The following is a 24,524-nucleotide window of genomic DNA, read 5'->3' as shown; positions in this document are numbered from 1 at the left end:
TCAAAATCTAGACACAATTTGACAGGTTACCCTGATGTGCCCAATGGGATTGGAGGTCGCACTGCAGAGCCCGCATCATGCCACCTGGTAGGTTTGGCCTCGTAACCATCCGCCACCTGGTATGGCCAACTGGTATTGATGAGCCTCAGAGCCATTCAAACTGAGACCAAGGCCTGAATCATTGGAACCCTAGGCTGAATGTCCTGGACTCTTGGTCCGGGGGAAAGGCACGAAGCCGTACCAGATCAAGAACAACCCTAATGAACTAGCACCTCGGTGAAGGATATGGTCTTGGTTAAAGGGGTGCAATCAGAATTAGATGGAAACCTTCCAGCTTCATCTTGCTGAGCACCATCGAAACCAATGATATTGGGGGAAAAGCGTACGCACAAATCCCTGACCGTTGCATGGACAGGGCATTCCCTCTTGATCCCTGTTGAGGGAACCTGCTGGCATAATATCGGCATTCCTTGTTCTCTCTCATTGCAAATAGATCCCGTGCTGGTTTGACCCAAGCTTAGAACACTGGGTTCACCGGTTCCTTTTCCAGCTTCCACTCGTGACAGTCCGACTGAGACGTGCTCAGGGTATTGTGGAGAGCCCTGACGTGTTCGGCTCTCAGGGCATCTTGTGGAATGTGACGCCTTCCCACAATTTCTGAGCCTCTTATGGATATAATACATGCTGATGGTGTTGTCGGTCTGGACTAGCACAGAGGAACCCGCAATCCTCGGGAGGAATGCTTGGAGAGACAGAAAAACATCGTGGAGCTCAAGCCTGTTGATCTGCTGTTTTTGTCTTTGAGACCATCTTCCTTGAATTCTGCAACTCCTGCGGATGACCTCCCCATCCTTCCATGGAGGCATCAGGCATTAAAACTAAATCTGGAATGGTCTGTAGGAACGTGAGACCCTGGGTTAGATTCTCTGTCTGCGACCACCAATGTAGAGAATTTATCATACACGGTGTGACCTTGATGGTATCGTCAAACGAACCCATGGTTTGTTGCCATTGAAGTTGCTGTTCCTCCTAAAGAGGTCTCATTTTGAGCCATGCCAAGGGTATAAGATGTATCGCTGAAGAGCACATCCTCAGGAGCGAAGCAAACATTCGAACTGAAACTGACCTTTTTGAAATTAACCTTGCCAATTTTTGAAGACGCAGCTGGCGGTCGTGTGAAAAGAATGCATTGCTCTGGACCGTGACTAACCTTGCTCCGAGAAAAGATATTACTCGGAGAGGACGCAACTGTGATTTGCTGTCGTTGAGAATCAGCCCCAGAGAAGAGAAGAGATGGGTACATTCTACTGTGGCAATCTTGGTTTCGTGATCTGAAGGACCTTTGAGCAGCCAATTGTCTAGATAAGGAAATACCTGTATTCCTCAAGATCTCAATGCTGCTTCCTTCGTGAAAGTTCTTGGTGCTGATTTCAGCCCAAACGGGAGCACTTTGAACTTCTAATGGCGCCAACCACTTGAAAGCGAAGATATTTGTGCTGTTTGGGGTGGATAGGTATGTAGAAATACGCATCTTCCCTATCCAGAGAAGCGATAAAATATCCTTTGTTTACACAACTCAAATCTTGTGAAAACGGGTATGGAGAGGGACCCCTGGGTGGAGTAGTAGGTGGCTGTTTGATGAATTCCAGGGAGTGGCCATTGGTTACTAGGTCTAGAACCCATTGGTCTGACGTCATTTCTTGTCACTTGTGAACAAATGCTGAAATCTTCGGGCCAACGGGTAAGGAGGGTAAAATGGTTGGCGCCCTGTGGAGATCACGGCTTCCTGTTAGTGTCTCGCCCTTGATACTGTAATCTCTTTCGACCACCCTGACGGGAGAAACTAGTCTTAGACTATCGACGGTATGATGTCCGACTGCAAGGCTGTACTGGGATTGATCCTGCTTATTCGGTTGGTTTTGGTATCCTCCTCTTGATGAAAAACCACGTCCTCTGGCTCCTCTGAAAGATCAGCACCCGTATTAAAGGGTGCTTAATGATCGTGCAGTATCCGTGTCAGTTTTTATAGCTAGGAGTGTTTCATTAAAATGTTTACCAAACCAAAAACTCTCCATCATAGGCCATGCCTAGAATCTTTGTTTGCCCCCCAGGTCTGAAAGTAGTGACTTTAAGCCATCCCTGGCGTCTAAGCACTGCAGCCCCTGCTAGCTGACGGAGGTTGGTGTTCACGATGTCCAAGGCACAAACTATAGTTTGATGCGGCACGTTCTCCTTCCAACAGAATCTTTCTTGCTTCCTGCCTTAGGTCCTCAGGAATGAGGTCAATGAGACTCGCCATGTCTGACCACATTTGACGGTCATAACAACCGTTTATGGCTAGAGGATTGGCAGCTCTAATAGAAGCCGCTGCCAAATTAGAGAATTTTTTGCCTATAAGGTCCAGACAACGTCCTTCCTTGTCAAGCGGTATGGTTGCGGGATTTTAGATTATTGTTGGGCGGCCTGTGAAATTACTGAATCTGGCCGAACTGTGGCCTATCAGACAGGATGGGCTGTTAGCAGGTGCACATTATTTCTTTTCTATGCGCGAAAGCACTGCTGGAATAGACTTAGTCTATTATAGGTACCACTCGTGATCTTCCTGGATTCTTCCTTGAAATCATGAAGGAAATATTCTGTCTGTTCGACCGTAACTGGCAGTTGAAATCTAGATGCTGCCCTTTGCATAAAAAAATGTACAGGATGCTGTCATAGATGAGGCCATCGTAGACAATCTCATCATAGACTTTGCTGTCGTGGACATGGTTATGTAGGCGAGTTTATTGCAGACGAGAACGTCGTCATAGATAACAGTCATGACCAACCATCTTAGATGAGGCCCTTTTCGCAGATGGGGCCCTTTTCGCAGATGGGGCCCTTTTCGCAGATGGGGCCCTTTTCGCAGATGGGGCCCTTTTCGCAGATGGGGCCCTTTTCGCAGATGGGGCCCTTTTCGCAGATGGGGCCCTTTTCGCAGATGGAGCCCTTTTCGCAGATGGAGCCATTTTCGCAGATGGGGCCATTGCTAGACGAGGCCATTGCTAGACGAGGCCATTGCTAGACGAGGCCATTGCTAGACGAGGCCATTGCTAGACGAGGCCATTGCTAGACGAGGCCATTGCTAGACTAGGCCATTGCTAGACTAGGCCATACAGAGATGATGAGGCTGTCAGACGACAGTCATAGACAATACCATCATAGATGAGGTTAACATAGGTGATGTCATCCGTAGATGGGGTAATTGGTAGACTGGGCCATTGGTAGACGAGGCCATTGGTGGACGAGGCCATTGGTGGACGAGGCCATTGGTGGACGAGGCCATTGGTGGACGAGGCCATTGGTGGACGAGGCCATTGGTGGACGAGGCCATTGGTGGACGAGGCCATAGGTGGACGAGGCCATACATAGATGATGAGGCTGTCATAGACAGTCATTGACAAAACCATCATAGATGAGGTTAACATAGGTGATGTCATCCGTAGATGAGGTAATCATAGATGAGGCAATCTTATGATGGCCATCCGTGGATGAGGCCATTCATAGATGGAGCCATTTGTAGTTGAGGCTGTCCTAGGCAATGCCATTGTAGATGAGACCATCATAGACAAGGCCGTCGTCGACGACCGTCGTAGAGGAGGCTGTCGTAGACAACCGTTGTAGATGAGGCCGTCGTTGAAGACCGTCGTAGATGAGGCCGTCGTCGACGAGACCATCGTAGATTAGGTTCATATTGGTGAGGCAGTAGTAGTAGACATGGAGTTTTGTTATAGACTCCTATTGTCAGGTTAAGAGGATTTCCCTGATGTAGTGTCAGGGATGAAAAGGGAGTTGTAGGATCAGCCTCTGAGGAAGTTTTTTCCAATTGCCTCTCTGTGAGAAGTGTCTCATAAAGACTCAAGGTGAGTCTTTGTGGCTTTTATGTGCGCCCTATGGAGGCTCCTGGCGCAACTTCTCCCTTTGACCTCTCCTATGAGGTGAAGGAATCCTCGTTGTCCTCATCAGAAGTGGCAGATTAAAGTCTCTGTAGTCCCAATAATAGCCTGATCTCTCAGAACGTGAGAGTTATTGAGGAAAAGGTTAGACATATTTCGTAGTCTATTACCTTGTTTTCTGCCAAACTGCCATATTACTGCCTTAATATGGTCAGAGAAATGAAGTATGATCTTGGATGCTCCAAAAAGAAGTAAAAGCTGAAGAAACTGAGCAGAGCTCAGGGAGACTCCCTTCACACACGACATGCTGTGAAAATTTGAGGAGAACTGGCTCTGCAGAGAGGGTTCTAGAGGGTGCTGATAGCGGATTGGTTATGACCAAATTTTTGGTTCTTTTAGCATAATGATGTAGATAGGCTACTAAGATCTAGGCCTCAGGCCTTTTCTTTTTGGCCTACTACTGTTATTTACCTTTGGCACTGCTTTTTTATTTACCGTGGGACTCCTGCCTCGGCGACGGGGAATGATTCAGGCATGTGAATCTATGAAACATACCCCAATACTGGATAAATAGCAGGAGTAACACCAAGCTCCTACTTTAGAAGCTGGAACTATAGCTTTTACCTATTTGGCCAAAAGGGCCTTAGCTTCCTGCTGCATATCGTAAAGTTGGTCATCTCTTAGATGCACAGATGGGGGTGAAAGATGCAGTGGATTAGAAAGAGGTAGGTGTAGCTCTGATGGACAAATTTGGAGGATCACTTGTCTGAAGTGAACACTTGCCACTTCAGTCTACAAAAGGGTGGATCAAAACTGCATCCAAAGGGCATGAGAGTCGTGGCCTAGAAGGCAGCTGACATTCACAGACTTCAACACAAGGCTAGTAGAGGAAAACAAATCTATTTTCCAAATGTCTCCATTCTTTTAGATTCACAATCAGGCGGAGTGGAATTGAAAGCGTTGGGATTTACTTTGCTTGTGAATGTCTGCATCACCAAGCTCTCTGGCATCTGAGGTTGTGTAAGAAATGCTGGATTGCCAAGAGAAGGACGATAACAAATGACATGCCCATCAACAGGCTGAGCTGAACATGGTTTTAACCATATGCCCTAAACGGTATTCTCGTTTGCCTCATTAAATTGTAACCATGGCTCTGTAGGGGCTGTAAAACGTCTGCCGCCCTTCTCATAACTGCGAAGGAGGCGCTTTGCTCAGTGGCAGGACCAGAAGAGATACAAGTCCAGAATCTGGGATAAATATCCAGACTAATGGTATCTTGAAATTCTTCATACCAGTTTTCCTCATCATACTGGGGAACATCGTAATAGGCATTGTCTGAGTCAGTACCAGTGTATAATTTGGGCCCTACATCGCAGAAAAGGCAAAGTATCAGACTCTGAAAGATCATCTATTGGATGCATGCCGGAGGGAACCAGGCTCAATCTTGGTTGCTGGGTTTCAGCTTGGAGTCAAATTCACTTTATTTCAGGCACAAATGTGACCATAAAATCACACATGAAAAAGTACAATCCATCGCTTTTGGGAAATATATCATATATATAAAAATATATCTATATAAATGTATATAAATCTATATTAGAGTTAAAATCTATTTTAGATAAAAAATAGCAGCGAACAATACTCCGCAAATATATGAATTGGTCACGTAACAATATATTACACAGTTATCTTGCATAACAGGCAGATATAAAGGTGCAGAGCATAGTGCCAAGATCACAAAATGAGTTCACAAAATGAGTTCATTGAAATGCATATGGCTTCCATCATTACATAAGACTGTACAGTTAAAACATTAGTGATTTCCTTCTACTGACTGCACATTTAAAAAAAGAACAAATGTTACGCAGTTACATGGGGGGAGGGGGGTGTCTAGTTGTTGTAGATACACAAGGGCGAATCTAGAGGTTCGAATCCCAAGCTTTCAGATAATTGGAAGAACGTTTTTCTTTTTAAGGTTGATAAAAAGTTTACAAAAGAAAGTAAAATCCAAAAGGCTTTGTGAGGAGGATTCAACATTTGGATAAAACAAGACGTTTGAGGGTTCAAAGTGGCCAAGGGGAACACCATCGAGCCACCTCACAAATCCCAATCTGAACATAGTGAGCAGTAGCCTGTCCCAGGAGCAATCAATCCACTCTAGGTAAGGCTCCAGAGAGGGGATATATCAGTTTTTTGCATGGTATAAGGGTTATTGACAAGGGATGGGCTACCCAGTTTCATTCTTCCAGTTCAGATATAATCAAACCAGGGGATTTTCATGCCCCTCTCACATGCAAGACACTCATTTTTTATCTCTATTTAAAGAAAAGTGGATTAGCCCAAATAGAACACCACAAAAACAAGGGCGCCCACTTCATGGCATCCTCTGCATACTCCATCCCAAGCGCCTTATGTTCAATAAAGTTAGAGCATGCAGGTGGGACACCAGGAGACGCGCCCAAGCACCCTATTTTGCTCCTTAAAGTGGTCTACCCAAGCTTCCAGACCGATGGTGGGGACAACAGAGTAGGGCTTAGCACATACAGACCAAATCTTGTTTGCATCCAGCCAGAAAGCCCTGAATGCCAACATCAGTTTACCCCAAGATTCATTTTACAGTTCCTTGTTCCGTAGTGCTGCCTTACACTCGGTTCTACATCTTTGTATTTTACACTGATCCCTGGGTAACTCAGTTAGGGCCTCAGAGCGATAGTGATGCCTTCCTACGGGGCTGATCAAACCATTTGGTTTCTAGTCGCTAGGGTCTACTGGGCTTCAACAGCCTTCTATTAACCCCCAAGCTGGACAAATGAGCGCGCCCTCGCACTGTAGGCGGCGGAGGGAATAAGGCAGTTGGTCACCAGGGGCAAATGATTCAAACACAATTAGCCAAAAGGGTGTTCATATCGGCATTTCTCCACGCCAAACGCAGGCCCTGGGACTTAGTTAATGAGTGATGCCATGTTCTTGACTACCACCATCGTCCTAGATAAGCATAGATCTAAACTTATGGGATTATTGTCACTCTGTACTCGGAACAATTTATGCCCCTGCAACACTAGCCAACAATTCTCAAGTAACACAAATGTAATCTAACAGAAGATTATTTGCCCCTCTCAAAGGTGGATTTGTGTAAGTAATTAGGGTTGTAGGCTTCATACACATTAACCAGATCCAATATCTAAATCAGTCGGACGGTGCTAGGTCTCTCCAGTCTCTTTGTAGGGAGTTGTACCCTAGGCCAATGTTAGCACCCAAGTTGTGGTAGTCTTCCAGCTGTGTCCACACTAATTTAGCATTAAAATCCCCACCTAAAGTAATGCTGTATCCTTTGTGCAAATAAGCAAGTTTAACTTCCAAGTATATAAAAAATCATTTACTTTGTCGAACTCACGGAACCCATTATAAAAATGCAAAAAAACAATAGATATGTCATTATGTCACATAAAAAGGAGTGTGCCTCCGCAAATTGTTACAGGGGCTCTGTAGGGGCCAGACCATGTTAAAGTACCTCTGTTACCACTTTAGACTTCAACTCCATAGTGGTTAGCTGCAGGTCTAGAACATGTGCTGCCCTTCTCATACCTGCGAAGGACCAGAAGGAGATCCACGTCTAGTGTCTGGAGAAGTATCCAGACCAATGGCATCTTGAAATTCCTCATACCAGTTTTCCTCATCATACTGGGGAACACAGTCGCCCACTTAATTTCAATAGCCATTGTCTAAGTCAGGGCCAGAGTAAAATGTGGGCCCTACCACTCGGGAAGGGTAAATTATTGGACTCTGAAAGATTATCTATTGGTTGCATGCCAGTGGGAGACGGACTCCATCTCAGTGGAAGTGGATTCTGCTTGGAGCCGGTTAGCACTATGGGCTGAACATCCCACTCCAGCACCAAGTTCTGTGTCTCTACAAAGGGTATCTGTGCAGTGTCCGTTCTGCACCAGATAGGAGATCAAGGAGCACAGAAAGTGCAGAGAATGAATGTGCCAGGAGAAGTCTGACTGGAGGCCTTGTGGATCCTTGGGGCTCTTAGGCACACAAGAGGGAGCCGGAAAACTGCTGAAAATGGACAGCATGGCCTCTCAGAAAGCTTCTATTTGCTGCGATGTCACAGATGGACCTGGCAACACAAAATCCAGGACAAGACTTGGACAGAGCTCTGAAGTGAGACAGGGAGGCACATTGATGCCTTCTCTGGAGCCGAATGTGATGGGAAGTAGACAAATCCTGCTTCCACTTAGGATTTCTTTTTGAGACTTACCCGAAGACTTCGACCAACACTAGGATTTGCCGCGGGAGAGGCACCGTTCTTTTGACTACGACCAGTTGCATTGTGAAGTGTTCTAGAGTTTGGTGATGTAAAGTTTATCCTCATGATCCCGTATGGCCTTCAGGTTTATCTGGGAACAGCTGCCGCAGGCCATGGACTCATGCTCCGACCACAGACACCATAAGCATACTTTGTATAGCCATGAGCATACTTTGTGAGTCTCAGACATCTGTTGGTAACAGTCCCCTAACCGGTTTGAACCCTTTTCCCTTAAGGAGGTGAACATTTCCTTTGTACAGTGGTAGATCTTGATAGAATCAGTGGTCCGAAAGACCAAGGAAAAGCTCTGGATCTGTGTCTGAAGGTCTGGAAACATAGGAACGGCCAACAATGCAAATGGGTGGTGGTTATATGTGGCTCAGCTAATCACTTCCACAACAGAATGATACCCGCACACAGTCACATGACTCCACCTATCAGCGCTCAGGAGAACAGCTTTTCCATCTTAATGGAAGAACTTTGTACTAGTAGTGACCGCTGCCGACCACTAATCTCGGGAACTTGCAGTGTTTCTTGGCTTTTGGTATTTAGAAGTATGAACATTGAAGATCTATGGAGCATAGCCAATCACCTCAACGGATGTGGAGGTAGCCTTGATGAAATACTAGCATCCTGAACATTTCCGTCGTATCCATTTGTTTTCCCATTCCTTTCTGAGAAAGAGGTACAACCTCCAAAGCTTGATTTCGCAGGAGCAAATCCACCTTTTGTTGATGCTTCTCCAGATGTTGTGTGGCAACTTCTTTGATGGTATAGCTGACGGAGGATAGGTGACGAGGAGACAGTAGCCTTTCTGAACAATATTCAGTATCCATGTGGGATGGAACTCCACTCTTCCAGGTAATTGAAAATGCATCCATCCCGCACCGCCCTTCATCCCCAGTATGTGTACCGGAAGAGGGTTAAGTAGAGAATCATTGTTTTGTCCCTGCAGGAAGTTTACCTGCTGCAGCTGACTGGTGACCACCTCTACCTTTTGGTTGGAGCCTTTGTTAGTGGAAAAGGCCTATGATGCTGCGGTTGGTGACCTTGAGGACACCAGGGTTTGAACCCATTGTGGGTAGTGTGGCCTTTCAAAAGGTCTGTAATGTTGTTTCTAATGCTCTTTCTTTACGCACAACAGCTTTTAAAGTCTGAATTTTAGCTTTCATACAGGCTATTTCATCATCAGCATGACTTCCAAATAAAGTTATGCCAGCGGAAGGCAAATTTAGGATCCGTTGAGATTCTGGCTTGAAGGCCATTGGTCAAGAATATCTTCTAAAAGCCAAAAAATGACAGCACCTCTGGACAGGCAACAGAGACAAGTTTGCAGCCACACTGATAGCTTGACTGAACAGCATCATGACATTTAAAATTTCAACAAAGTCTTCTCTGCGATCTCCTGAAAGATAAAATCAATTCCTGAAGGCAGTCTGATATGATAAGTCATCTCTGCCCAGAAGAGCAGTTGCACTTGCAGACTTTATGATGGTAGCCACTGTAGCCAGCATTATCCATGCCGCAGAATACAGTTTTCTGCTTTAATTGTCTGTTGGAAAGTAGACCAGGGAGCGGTGGCACGAAACCCCGTTATGTTTAAAGTCCTTCTTAAGCACACATACACCAACCAGTTTCTTGGCGCTTGGGCTTTTGCTGTCAAGACCGCTACAGAGCCGGGAAGAAGATCCGAACGAAAAAAAAGACCATCAGGATTAGAAGGCCTGTACACCTTTTTGTTGCCTGGAAGACGCAGCCTTAGCTGCAATAGGCGTGTGGAAGAATTCAATTGCCGCCTCCAACAGGCCTGAAAATAAATGCAAGTAGTGGCCTTGTGGATGAATGATCGTGCTGTGTCTCAATCACAAATGTGGTGGCAGAAGGATATAACGTTTGTTCGCTCCCGGATGAGCACCTCCTGAAAGGTTTTGCTATCGTCAACTGGGGATATTCTTGCTGGAGGGGAGTTAGTCAAGGGAAGCGAAAACCTTTTTGTGTCAGTGGATGTTGATAAATGCAGATTAGTAGGACATGTTCTAGACCAAAGTCTACGCCTAGAAGAATGTCTGGAAGAGAGGGTTATCTAGAGCAACAAGAGTGATGTCTTGATTTCGCTCTTCAACTGTGAGGAGATACAGGTCCAGGCAGAGATTTATATCTCCCTGGTGCCATAGGTGATGAGGGAGGGTTCGACCCCAAACGCTCTACCAGAGGAGGAGGAGAAGTAGCAGAAGGAAGAGGTGTAGAAGTCGCAAGAGAAACTGGGGGTTGTGGAGGTGAAGGCTGCAAAGCAGGAGCTGGAGAATATGTTGTGACCACCCAAAATGATGGCATAGCTAGCAAATATGCTCTCGATTATTGGAGTTCAATGTAGCAGGTAACCTTCTCATCTCATCTTTCTTACCCAATTGGCAGATTTACAAATTGAAAAAGAAGAACCAGTGAGTCAACGTCTATGTGGGTCTCAGCGTCTAAGAGTGCATCGACAATGGTGCGTCTAAAACGTTGACCAGTGTTCTCAACATCGAAGTGTCTCTCGGCGTCAATGGGTGCTTCGAAGTCATGATGTGTCAACGTTGAACGTTTTTTAAGTCACACCATTGTGTGTTTTCTTGCATGTTGGCCCAGTCCTCATTGGCAAATATGTTGATACAACCTTGACTCAACGATGAAGCCTTTGCTGTTAAATGGGAGCATTATTGTTTTTTCAGGGTGATGTCTCTTTTTGGACCACCCTTTCGTGGAGTTCTCAGAGAAGGGGTAAAGCACTCGTAGTGAGCTGGCCCTTTTCTCACTTGTGCAATGATCCTGCTCCTTCAGATAGCACCCCCGTGCTCTTTGTGCAGCTGAATCTTCTCCCAGTCACCAGAGCTGGAAAAATAGAACAGAGGTAACTGCTACTGGCTAAGCATGATGGGGCAATGGACGGCTGTGGGCCCTTAAGGATGCAGTGTCAGTTTTCACACTAAAAAAACTGTAGCCTGTATGGCCACATTGTCCTGATTCCTTCAACTTCATTTTCTTTATAAAAGGATTGCAAAAAAATTTTTTTTAGGAAACATTACTCATTTTCTAGTAACTTTTCTATATATAGCCTATTTTATAGGCTGCAAAAATATTAACTCATTTGGCCGGAAGAAAGGTGAAAATTGACCACAAAAGATGATATTTCAAAGAAATGCTTGGGTGATCTACATGTGGGCAGCACTATTGAGTGCATATCAACGGAGACCCCCTTGAACGAGAATGGTCATTTCCTTTTGTTGGTTGTCCCACATGATGACTGTATTATGTGCTATTCTCAGTTCTTTTTTAAAACACAGTTGTTTGAAAGGAGAATGCAATGCTGCACGTTTCTTTATAGTACTTTTTCAAATGTAACATTGTCAATCTTCACATTGCTTATAAAGGCAGTGCTTATTTCCAAAATATTTGTTCCTAACTAAATGACTGCCCATCTTTTTGCAAACAACTCATCTAGATTAAAGTCCTTAAAATAGCACATCACCAGGACAAGGTTCTCATCTTTGATAAGCTTTATGGTTTGGTCCTAGGATCTCTATCCTGAAGTTTAATTTTGTTTTGATCCTTTCTATAGGACTAGGAGTCAGGCTGAGTGAAGGGAGGATTGATTTTGTTAATCCTTTAGACGTACAGGTGTCACCAAACAGAATCAAGAGCCTTTGTTATGGAACCTCGAAACAGTAGCAACGTCACACTAGATCATGGTAAGCACATTACAGGGCTACCACAGGTGCATATCATGTAAGCCAAAAAATGCAACAGTACAGCCAAACACAACCAGCAGATGCAGCCACAAGCTTCTAGCAGCACAGCCAGAAGCACACAGTGGTTCAACCAAGCAAACTGCATTACAAGAATATTCCACTACTTACAGCTAAGTGCAATGGGCTGAGGGGCGTTCTGGTGTCCGCTTCATTCAGCATGTCTGTCCCGGATGTCTCCATGAGCTGACAAATGCGGCCAAAACACAAAAAAAGGTAATTGTTCCGTTCAAGTTGAGTTAACCGATTTGTAACAGGGTGTAATCAGTGAGCCAAATGATGGTCTGCATTTGAAGGATTTACTGATTTCTTTGAAGCATGAGGGTCTATTCCCAAAGTACAGTTTTTCAGAACACTTATACCAATACTGAAAACATTTACAACAGTAATTATTCCAACATGTTTCGGCCTGATATTTATAACTAATCGGCTATCTTGGAGCAGTGTAATCTCAATTGACTGTTGATTAGGTGAGGTGTTCCCTATCTATTTTATTCAAAGTCTCAAAAGATTATTACTTCTGAGGAAAAACTATTTTGAATAATATTAGTACAAATCAAATCATTCAGAATAGAGGGTCATCACATTAATATGAAATCATCTTTGCGCAAATCTTGGGCATCTGCTTCACCACCAAGCTTCACATGTTTTTGAAGTTAAACCAATTAGACTAATCTGCAAACTAGTGGCAAGCTTTGCCATTTGATCAAGGGACACTGTTTCAAAAAACACCATTCTGAGACAGCAAATAAGACAATCCCTAAACTGGCCACTTATGTGAGTCTCGAAGAGGATGCTAAGTGGCCTTAGTAGAAAAGTCTCTGAAGACAGCAGTTTTACGATCTATCCTTGATATTTCTAATTACAAGATCAGTTACTAAGCCAACACTAATTCTCAACTATTTTGATTCACAGATTGGAACATAACAGCACCATCAGTGGACTAAGAGCCTGCCAAGAGTGCAATGCACAGTCCTTGGTCTATGAAATGGGATCAGCAGGTCTGCTAACAGTCCTAGGAGCAGTATAATTGGTCACTACTGTGAGGGGCTACAGAGAGTGAACCATAGCCTCACCACTCTCCGGAGGAACCTCGTTTCCCTCGGACATCCGCAAGACAAAGATGGCGGTGCACCTGTCTATGTTTCAAGTTGGTGAAGTAAAACACCTGCACAGAGTTACCAATGCCTATATTACAGTTCCCAGTCCACACAGGGCTCTGGCAGATTTCAAGAGGGGCAGCAGGAGACTGGTAGCATATAGGAGTCTGTGAGCTGGAAACTAAGCATGGATGCAGACATGCTTGCCTCATCAAGAACCCAGCAAATGAAAATAAAGTGAATGGGCCAACAGATGGCTAACTCAAACACAAAGTAAATGGCAGATCAACATGGGTTAAAGAGATGTTAAATAAGGTGTTAAATGAAGATATGCGCAAGGCTAAAACTGCTGGGTTTCAGCTGAACACGCCAAAGTGATGGAAATGGAAGCTGCAATCAGCATGTGTAATGATTTTTCGGAAGGATAAAAGCATTGTACCATGGAAGGCAAAATCACAAAACAATTCTGGTGCTTATATAGTGATCACAGTGAAGGGTGAAAGACTGTCACAGAAAGCACAGTGATGTTTGAGTCCATGTAATGATATGGATAGTAAGTGATCAGAAAAGCCACTGACAAAAGGAGTAGCACAAAGATAAAACCTCATGCTCATGTGTTAGCATTGATCAGGCAAATTCAAATATTTCCGAGATCAAAACTGTAGCTAAACAATCAAACAAACATTAGCCGTATACAAGTACAGATATCTTTAACAAGCATAAGTAAATGTACACACACTTACAACGTCCAGAGGCGTTTCCCTTGAGATCTGAAAGGCAAAACCAAAGGATAAATGAACAAATAAATGTGCTTCCACTTACAAAGTCCTATATTATATACTGCTGCAGATACACGCGGAGAATAAAGTCTAGGGAACCAGAAGCTCCGGCTGCTGCCCTAGTTCTCTATAGCTTCAGGGCGGCTGGCTTTAGCTTGTCATTCAATGTGTTAAATTAATATGACTTCCAAACACTTACCACAGTCAGCAAGCAGACCACACAGTTATACAAGTAGAGACGTGGCTATGCCTCAGCATTCTATTTTCTTTTTAAATGGGTTTGGGAACTACTGGAAGAGAACTCAGAAAAAGCAATAGCTCAACATAATCCCCTGTGCTTTTATTGGAAGCCAGAGGACTAGCAACAAGCAAGGTTCTAGTGACCACAAATTAGGGAGAGGTCTAAGAATAGTATGTGCACTTTCGTTCCAAAACATTGCAGTTTGCACATTTCTTTTGGTTATTAGTTATTTAACTTCACAAGCAACATGACCACGGGACACTCAGCTACAATTTATGGGAGATGATGTGGATGCTGCGGCGGCTAACCTTGGCATCATGAGGGAATACGATGTCAAGATGAACAAAACTTCACCGTAACTTTTTAACCGCCACCTTGTAGACATCCACTTAAGAAAGATGGAGCTAATATTAAAAAATCGAGGCCTCTTTCTTCAGCTGTGATTGTGCTATATGATTGAAGTAGAATCAGGAGCACATCCTGCTCTTTGAATGAATGGAAGATGACGTTTGTGAAAGGTAAGAGCACACCGCTTTGAATGGGCTACACAACGGATATACTACAAAGGTCTTTACTTTTAACCGGTTCATACAATCATTGGTTGTGGAAGAGGAGCTAATATTCTAAACTTGGCTGCTGCAGAATTTGTATGGGTCAAAATACTGCACCATCTCTGCGTTTCGATAACAGTGTTCTTTCTACTTGTTCAAACCACCAAAGCGGCCCGCAGAAAGCTTCAGAGTTGCCCAATCACAAAGGGCAAACTAGTGAAGGATGCGAGAAAAGGGACGACCCAGCACAATGCATTCACAAAAAGCAATGCATCAAGGGTTTCAAAGGTATGACCAAAGCAGTTTCATAGCGGACACAGATAAAGAAAAATTGCTTCGCTGTCACTTTCGATTCACAGTTTGTGGGTGAATAAACAATCATATGCTTTGCATATTCCAGTTATTTAAAACTGACATGTGAGTTGTTTACAACATTTGAAAATCATTCTTCTAAGCACAGAGGTCAAACACATGTTTCTCTCAATGTACCAAAACATTGCTTTCAGAGATATTCGATACCCTGACAACAGTCAGCGGTAATCAAAGTATTGTAACTAACAAGATCAGAGGCTTTTGTGCCAAGCCTATCATCCAGGAGGCAGCAGGTCTCCGCATGCAATCTTTGAGCGTCACAGCCTCAGTGCGGATCACTGTGCTAGGCCCAACTAGTACAAAAGGAAGATTTATTTATTCACCCGCAAGATGGCTTAGTAAGGTAAGTGCTTGCTGAGGACAACCGCAACTCCCAAATTCAAATCCCAGCAATATCAACTTCGCTTTCCATTCTCTGTGGTCAGTCTGCACCATGTTTAAATCCATTACAACAGAACACCCAAAGACTTGGAACTTAAAAGGCCCATCACACTATGCACCTTTCCTCATTAATGCAACTCTAACTATTATGTCTTCATTCTATTGCTAAGTCATTTCCTGTTAGTGGAAACCCTTTGTCCACTGTACCCAGAGGTTGTGCCTCCTCCGATCCAGTTCGTGCAGCACTTCAGCAACCTGTTTCAGGGTCCATCGATCACCATTCCTTACTCTTTATCTTTATGTGCCTTTATGTCTGGAACCAGTTCCCATTGGAGGTCCGGTTTTAAATGTTTAGACAATGAATCCAAAAGTATGAAGGAGTTTATGTTTTTTCTACTATAATATTCAGAGGACATTCATCTGTACCTTGTGTGAGCACTGGCAACACTGATTCTGAAAAGTCACCCTTTACCTACTGTCTTTAACAGCAGATGCCCCCACAACTACTCACAGAGGTGTTGTGTTTACAAGATCTTGTAAAAGTAGCTCTGTTAACAGGTTACCACCCTCAATTATCTGGTTCTGTTGAACCTTCGGAGTTCTATGGGTCCCAATAGCTTACCACCAATTTACCTCTATTGAACACGTTTGGCACGCTATGCCTGACTAAGCTTGGTAATGTGGAGGATGATCTACATTCCTTGCCCGCACAGACCACCATAGTATACTACGCCTCCATTAGCACCTGTTGCTGGACGGAGTGACGTTCCTCTTTCCATACTTTTTTAATGTTATCCTGAAATGTAGCAAGCTTTACTATTAAACTAGCCTCCTTGGACTGCCAAAAGCTTAATTACTAGACTATTTGTTTACAGGAAACATGCACAACTACTACTATGCATTATTATGGATTTCAATCCTTTTAAACTTTTGCTCTAGGCTCTGAAGGACCACCCTTTAAAGGGCCTACCAATGTGGGTCTCTATGGTCCGCGTGGTGACCTCGAATGAGAGTCTACTAATCTCAGTCCCTTAGAAAGCTGGGTATTTATGTGATATTTCAAAAATCTGATATACTGTGTAAAGAATCCAGTGGTTCTCTTATGAGTGGACAGGGGCTTGCTATGCAATCCCAAAGTGTGCTATTTGGGGGTAGTGTGGTCAAGCAGCCTTAGGCGTAACACAGAAGTGCAAGACATTTGCAAATACACACAATGATTAATAAAGGACACACAACTCAAAGAGACGACCCACACCAACTTATAAAAATAGCAAGTATATTTATAGATGTTTAGACAACAGAGAAAAATCGTTCAGGTAAGTACTTTTTTAAATATAAATTATTTTCACTATAAACAAGCATTAGAAATGCAATAGGTCTCGCAGCATTAGAGTTAGTGCTTTTAGAATTGTTTATGGGTTTTTTTGTAAATCTTTAGCATGAGGTTGAGGGTGAGTGAGGGTGAGGGGTTGAGGGTGAGTGAGGGTGAGGCTGAGGGGTTGAGGGTGAGGGTGAGTGAGGGGTTAAGGGTGAGGGGTTGAGGGTGAGTGAGGGTGAGGGGTTGAGGGTGGGTGAGGGGTTGAGGGTGAGGGGGTGAGGGTGAGTGAGGGTGAGTGAGGGTGGGTGAGGGTGAGGGTGAGTGAGGGTGAGTGAGGGTGAGTGAGGGTGAGTGAGGGTGAGTGAGGGTGAGTGTGGGTGAGGGTGAGGGATTGAGGGTGAGGGGTTGAGGGTGAGTGAGGGTGAGGGGTTGAGGGTGAGTGAGGGTGAGGGGTTGAGGGTGAGTGAGGGTGAGGGAGGGTGAGGGGTTGAGGTTGAGGGTGAGTGGGGGTGAGTGAGGGTGAGGCGTTGAGGGTGAGTGAGGGTGAAGGTGAGTGAGGGTGAGTGAGGGTGGGTGAGTGTGAGTGAGTGTGAGTGAGTGAGTGTGAGTGTGGGTGAGGGATTGAGGGTGAGGGGTTGAGGGTGAGGGGTTGAGGGTGAGGGGTTGAGGGTGAGGGGTTGAGGGTGGGTGAGGGGTTGAGGGTGAGTGAGGGGTTGAGGGTGGGTGAGGGGTTGAGAGTGAGTGAGGGTGAGGGTGAGTGAGGGTGAGGGGTTGAGGGTGAGTGGGGGTGAGTGAGGGTGAGTGAGGGTGAGGGGTTGAGGGTGAGTGAGGGTGAGGGGTTGAGGGTGAGTGAGGGTGAGGGGTTGAGGGTGAGTGAGGATGAGGGGTTGAGGGTGGGTGAGGGTGAGTGAGGGTGAGTGTGAGTGAGGGTGAGTGAGGGTGAGTGAGGGTGAGGGTGAGTGAGGGTGAGTGAAGGTGGGTGAGGGTGAGGTGTTGAGGGTGATTGAGGGTGAGGCGTTGAGGGTGAGTGAGGGTGAGGGGTTGAGGGTGAGTGAAGGTGAGGGTGAGTGAGGTTGAGGGGTTGAGGGTGAGTGGGGGTGGGTGAGGGGTTGAGGGTGAGTGAGGGTGAAGGTGAGTGAGGGTGAGTGAGGGTGGGTGAGTGTGAGTGAGGGTGAGGGTGGGTGAGTGTGAGTGAGTGTGAGTGTGGGTGAGGGATTGAGGGTGAGGGGTTGAGGGTGAGGGGTTGAGGGTGAGGGGTTGAGGGTGAGGGGTTGAGGGTGAGGGGTTGAGGGTGAGGGGTTGAGGGTGGGTGAGGGGTTGAGGGTGGGTGAGGGGTTGAGGGTGGGTGAGGGGTTGAGGGTGGGTGAGGGGTTGAGAGTGAGTGAGGGTGAGTGAGGGTGAGGGGTTGAGGGTGAGTGGGGGTGAGTGAGGGTGAGAGGGTGAGGGGTTGAGGGTGAGTGAGGGTGAGGGGTTGAGGGTGAGTGAGGATGAGGGGTTGAGGGTGGGTGAGGGTGAGTGAGGGTGAGTGTGAGTGAGGGTGAGTGAGGGTGAGTGAAGGTGGGTGAGGGTGAGGGGTTGAGGGTGATTGAGGGTGAGGCGTTGAGGGTGAGTGAGGGTGAGGGGTTGAGGGTGAGTGAAGGTGAGGGTGAGGGTGAGTGAGGGTGAGGGGTTGAGGGTGAGTGAGGGTGAGGGGTTGAGGGTGAGTGAGGGTGAGGGGTTGAGGGTGAGTGAGGGTGAGGGGGTGAGGGTGAGTGAGGGTGAGGGGTTCACGCTCTTTTTTTCTGTTTGGGGGCTTGGCACCTCGAGCCGCCGTGGGGGCACACTGTCCATGCATGAAAGGCATAAGTGGTATCATTCTATTTTCTTTCAGCCATGAGCTCCAGTGAGAGACACCTCTATGAATTACTCCCAAACAGAGTCAACAATTTCACGGAATACTTTAGTTTTCTTGAAGCTCAGTCACCCTAAATTACATATGCAAAACCGCCAGCAAATGTTTCAATACGTGCTCAGAACCAAGATGAGGGGCTCCCAAATGTTCTTTTCTTGCAGCCTACAAGTACTCTTTAGTGCAAAAAGGATTCCACCTTAGATACACTGATTATGGAGGAAAACATCTCCCATTTTAGTAAAGAGCAAGAAGACCCAGGTCAAACTTGTGAGGAGACCGAAGGCAGGAGCGGGATCTGGTGCAAATCTGGTGCAAATTGACATGAAAGTAAAATATACATAATTGCTCATTCAGATGTTCATCAGCAGCCAAACAATGACTATATGTTCAAAGTGTATGATCAGACTTTGTACTCCCTTCAACCAGAGGGTGAGTAGGTTTTGAGGACACAATATTGTGGCAGGAATAACGTGAATGCGTTGGTGTTCGAGTGGCTTCCCGGACATGGGGGAAAGGGCGTGATTGTGAAGCACTGTCTAGGTGTTTCTCCTGTGAGCAGTTGTAGAGTGTTGGCACTGCCCATCCGAGCACAAAGTATAAAAATATGACTATAGGTGCACCTTGTTTTTCTAAGTCTGGACAATGTACAGCAGTTACTTTATTTTATGGAGGGAAGAGAGGGGAGGGGGGAGGAGAAATGCGACACGGCGCGAGGGGAGGGGGGAGGAGAGATGCGACACGGCGGGAGGGGGCGGTGCGGCTCAAATAAACAAACTTGTGAGGAGACCGAAGGCAGGAGATGTTCTGCGGTTTTATTTTTCGTAGGGAGGGGGATAGTTCGCCTTATCTGAAGACACCAGAACACACGAATCCAACGGAACTAAAGATTGCATCTATCAGGGCAGGGTGCTTATATCAGTCAATGCTATTTTATCAATGCGAACTCTTTATCGTGTCTTTCTTCAACGAAGCCCATGCCCCGCCAATATGTCTGTCAAGACAGCCCACGACTGCAGAAATGTGGAGCCTTTTATCAACCACAACATGCCCCTGGTAAATGTCCCTCTGACCCCAAACGTTAGGTCGTCACGCCAAGCCTCAGTTAAAACAAGCCTTGTAAAAACAAACCATAAAAAGAAAAGAAGCCAGTTGTCTTAGGAGAAATCCTGGGAGAGGGGTATAAACACTCCACAGGGCTGGCCCCGTCTCCGCGAGGCCGTTTAGTTTGTTAACAATAATTTCCTAATACACCAAATCATCGTCGACGCAGCATGACAAAACGGCTTGTTTAAAAGAGAGTCTGGTTACGGCATTTTTGGCCTTCACTTACCACTAACAATTTAATCAGGGGCTGGAGCCAGCTCTGAGGTAAACGTAGTCTAGTCTTTAAAACAAACAAGAAAGGGTGGAGGGGGCAGGGGAGGAGGGGTCCGGGGAGGAGGGAAGGGCCAGAGGGACTTGATGGGAGTGGTGGGGAGGAGGGGGAGGGTATAGAGAGAGAGAGGAGGAGAGACAGGACAGGGGGAAGCAGCAGAGACACGGCGGGTAAAATAAACAAATAACACGGCGGGCAGGGGAGGGGGCGGAGAGGGGGAGAGGCGTTAGACGGAAGGAAGAGAGGGGAGGGGGAGGAGAAATGCGACACGGCGGGAGGGGGCGGAGCGGGTAAAACACGACGGACGTGCACGCGCATGTGACTTTTAAGGTCAATGCGCATGCGCATAAGCTCAATGCGCATGCGCATTGACCTTAAATTTATCGTGCACTGCAAGGAATCGCCACGATTCCTTGCAGTGTGGATAAAGAGTGGATAACTCGCAATAGTCTCGCTTTGCTCGATGCGCATGCGCATCGACAACAGGCGAGACCTAAAAAGGGAACACAGTGCAATTTGTGAATTCTGTAGTGTTATCCTATGGAAGGAAGAACAAATTCTCCAAACAGATATAGTACAGCAACTTACAAGACCAATCTCCAGGAGTTAAGGTTTGTGGTGGGCAAGGTCCAAGGCAGCACCAGCAGTAGCTGCACAAGGGTGGTCGGGTGCAAACGGCGTCGGGAGCCAAATAGGTTTCTATGGAGATCAGTCACTGCGAAAAGAGGCTGCAGGCTCTGGCTAGAAGGAGAGTCGGCTTGAACCAAGTCTTGCGATACTCGGGACATAGGAACACCTGGCGTTCTCTGCTCCACGGTCCGGAGGAGACTGATGCAGAGGAGACTTTAGGAGTTGGGTTTTGTTACTGGGAGCAGTTGCAGTCGAGGTGGCCTACGTACAGAGGCTGCAGGTGACGTCTAGTATTCCACGAGGGGTGAAACCTCAATGGATTCGAGCTCTGAGGGGCTGGGGACCTTGTTGACACCGATGGCCCACTTCAACTCTGTGGTTCCAGAGGCCTCAGTCTTTTCTTTTGGAGTTTCTGCAAAATGCAAATAATTGTTCCACTATTCTTCTGGAGGTCGTGGTCTTTATTTTTTTTTTTAAATTTTTTAAAACCTTTATTATTTCAAAGCACACAGCTATTCAGCCTAACATCCCGGAGGCAAGGCAGCACGGTATCAGGAGGAGTAAAGTGCAAAACAAATTACATCACAACATTGCAGGTTGTTTTTTATTTTTTAAGGTTATATAACAGCAAAACCCAAGAAAGAAGCGCCAAAGGGCGCATGAGAAAGGCAATGGAAGAAGAAGAAACGCGCATGAGTCAGTTGGAGGAGTCGGAGGTCAGGTAAGAATCTAGAGAAGAACGGAAAGTAGGATGTAGGAAAAAGGGGGGGGGAAGGAAAGCAGGAGAGCTACAGTAATCGTAAGAATAGCTGGTGTCATCGGTTACGTTGACAGGTGTTCCTCGCGGGGAGTAGGCTCAGGTGGTAAGCACAGGTCACCCCTGTAGGCATTCCACGCCCCCCACACCTTGTTCCATGTCTGAGGCCTCCCCCTGGCGGCGTACACCGTCTTCTCGCGTAACATACACCAGTCCATATTGGCCTTCCATTGCACCACCAGGGGGGCCGTAGTAGAACCCCATTTCTGCGCTATATCTCGCTTGGCTATCATGTTGCCCAAGGTAGCCCAACGAGTCTGCGCCGTGTTGTAGTCATTCGGCTCCCAGATGTTGAGGAGGCACCTCCGCGCCTCTGCTGCCAACTCGACTCCAGTCACTTCCCTCATTACTCGGTGTACTCTCTCCCAGTAGGGGGCAATGACAGGGCACTCCCACAAAATATGCATGAAGGTAGCAGGGGCTCCACAGCCACAACGACAAAAGCCATCAGGTGAGAAGCCCATGCGCACAAGCCGGGGCCGGTAACATATACCCGGTGGAGGATCTTAAACTGTACTAGTCGCAGACGCGAGGAAATGGCGACTTCCTTAGGGGAAGACACAGCACTCTGCCAGTCCTCGTCGTCCAGTTCCAGGCCGTCGGCTACCCACTGTTCTCTTAAGCGCTGGAGAAGGTCAACTCTAACATTGATCAGCTTCTTGTAGGACAAAGAAATGGCACTATCAGGCATATGGCCGTCCAGAATCCTGTCCTCCAAGGGGGAGCTCTCAGGGATTTCACCCTCCTCTGGCCTAGCGGCATCTATCGCGTGCTTCAGTTGGGCGTATCGGAAAAACTCCGACCCACCCAAGTGGTATTCAGCCTCTAGTTGGGGAAAAGTCTTAACTTCTCCTTTAACTACCATGTCTTCCACCCTTGAAATACCTATAAGGTCCCACTTATCAAAACCCTTGGTGTGCCAGAGCTTGCCTAGGATATCAGAATCATACAGAGGGGTGAATCTCGTCAGTCTGCCCTGCCAGCCCTGTATCTTGGTAATCGTCCGCCACGTGTGAACCGCTGCCTTGGTCGGGCCCGTAAGGCGCCGATCAAAGGACCTAGAGTACAGGGCCCGGTAGTAGTTCCCTCCACGCAAAAGCCACCTGTCCATAGCGTAGCCCGGACTGTCCGCGGGGCCATAAAGGCCATGGTTGATGGCAGTGAGCTGAGAGGACCAGTAGTACCGCCGCACATCTGGTAGAGCGATGCCCCCGTCATACCAAGGCAATGTAAGCTTCTGGATGGCGACGCGTGGCCGACCTTCCCAGAGCAGGGCCCGTTGCAGGCTCTCGACCTCTCTAAAGTAGCGAGCCGGAACAAGGTCCTGGGTATTTTGCAAGGCATACAAAAACCTGGGCAGGGACATCATTTTAAACAATGCCGCCCGGCCCAGGAGAGAAAGCGGAAGCTTGCGCCAACTATCAACATCCCTCCGCAGTCTTTGAAGAGGAGGGAGTAGGTTGTAGTCATACCGCGCCTTAGGACTACCTGATATATAGATTCCCAGGTACTTGAAACCTTGCCCGGCCAGCTGTATATTGCAACCCCTAGGGAGGCGCGGCGTGTCTCCCTTGAGAATGTAAAGGGAGGACTTGGCCCAGTTGATGATCAGGCCCGAGTAGCGCCCAAACAGCCGGAGTACGTCGCACGCCACAATAAGCGACTTACAAGGGGAGGTAAGGTAAAGCAGGATGTCGTCCGCATACAGAGAGACCCTGTCTTCAAAACCCTGGGCCCAGGTGATCCCATGCAGGTCAGGGTGCGAGCGTAGCATGGCCGCAAGTGGCTCCAAGGCCAGCGCAAACAGGAGTGGTGACAGGGGGCAGCCCTGTCTAGTGCCACGATGAAGCGCAAAGGAAGCCGACAAGCGACCGTTAACTGTGACAGCAGTCAGCGGGCACGCATAAAGAAGCTGCACCCAACCCAGGAAGCCCGGTCCAAACCCAAGCTTTGTTAACACCGCCCAGAGGTAGCTCCATTCCAGGGAGTCGAAGGCCATCGTGGCATCAAGGGAGGCAAGTACCGCTGGTTCCTCCAGAGTGTGAGCTCTGGCCATGACACCATGCAGGCGACGCAGGTTGAGGGCAGTGTTGCGGTGGGGAATAAAACCTGATTGGTCCGGGTGCACCAAGTCGCTGATGACTCCGACCAGCCGATTTGCAAGCAGTTTAGCTAGGATCTTGGGTTCCGCGTTGAGGAGAGAGATAGGACGGTAGGATCTACAAACGTCCCTCGGCTTGCCTTCCTTGTGAATGACCACTATGGTGGCCAGCCGTTGGTCCAAAGGGAGGACACCCTCCTCCCGAGCCCGCAGGAACATAGCTCTCAGATGAGGAGAGACCACGTCCGGCCTAATCTTGTATAACTCGTCCGGTATGCCATTGGGGCCGGTAGCTTTACCCGACCGCAGGGCGCGGATCGCCAAGGCAATCTCGTCCGCGGTTATATCCCGATCCATATCTGCACGTTCCTCATCAGAAAGACAGGGGAGGTCAATCGTCGAGAGAAACTCGGCTGAATCAGCCTCGGAGCGGTCTGAACCAGAAGTATAGACACCCCAGAAGTAGTCTGCAAAAGACTCGGCAATAGCGCTCGGGTCCGTGACCGCCACTCCGTCCTCGCCCTGAATCTCCGGAACCACCCGGCTTGCCATCTCGCGCCTGTCCAACCAGGCCAGCAACTTACCGGCCTTGTCCCCAACATCGTAAACGCGGCCCTGCTGTTCCTTGGCCAAAACCAGGGCGGCATTCGTAGCGAGATCATGGTACTCCGACTGTTTCAAGGAGAGGTCGTGTAGGAGAGAAGGGTCCGGTTCAGGCCCCAAACGGGACTCGAGATCCAGGACTTCCTCTTCAATATGCACAAGGTCGGCATCCCGGGCTCGCTTAGCCTCCGCGATAAGAGCCAGGGCCTCACCCCGCAACACAGTCTTGAATGCCTCCCACAGGGTGACCACCGAGCCAACCGAGCCAGCATTTTCAGAGAAGTACAAGTCGATGGCCTTGGCTAGGAGTGCGCGCGTCTTGTGGTTGCGGAAATA

At 47.2% G+C, this 24,524-nt stretch overlaps 1 protein-coding gene across 4 annotated transcripts in view; it reads right to left on the bottom strand.

Annotated features, from left to right (window-relative positions):
• The window catches only part of ANKRD28 (ankyrin repeat domain 28), a 730,284-nt gene that overhangs the window by 160,168 nt on the left and 545,592 nt on the right, over positions 1-24,524 (bottom strand). For 2 of the 4 annotated variants that reach the window (XM_086942193.1, XM_086942191.1), the window contains exons 16-17: positions 13,873-13,899; positions 12,141-12,215 (exon numbers count right to left, since the gene is read on the bottom strand). In XM_086942193.1, the coding sequence (XP_086798319.1) occupies positions 12,141-12,215; positions 13,873-13,899 (102 nt within the window). Of the gene's footprint in view, positions 1-12,140; positions 12,216-13,866; positions 13,900-24,524 lie in introns of all 4 variants that reach the window. The other 2 variants (XM_086942192.1, XM_086942190.1) reach the window with 1 other exon arrangement.

The sequence above is a fragment of the Lissotriton vulgaris genome, chromosome 10, assembly GCF_964263255.1.
Source record: "Lissotriton vulgaris chromosome 10, aLisVul1.2, whole genome shotgun sequence".
Lineage (NCBI taxonomy): Eukaryota > Metazoa > Chordata > Amphibia > Caudata > Salamandridae > Lissotriton > Lissotriton vulgaris.
Note: the sequence above shows the minus strand (reverse complement) of the source record. Positions and strands in the feature narration are given on the sequence as shown.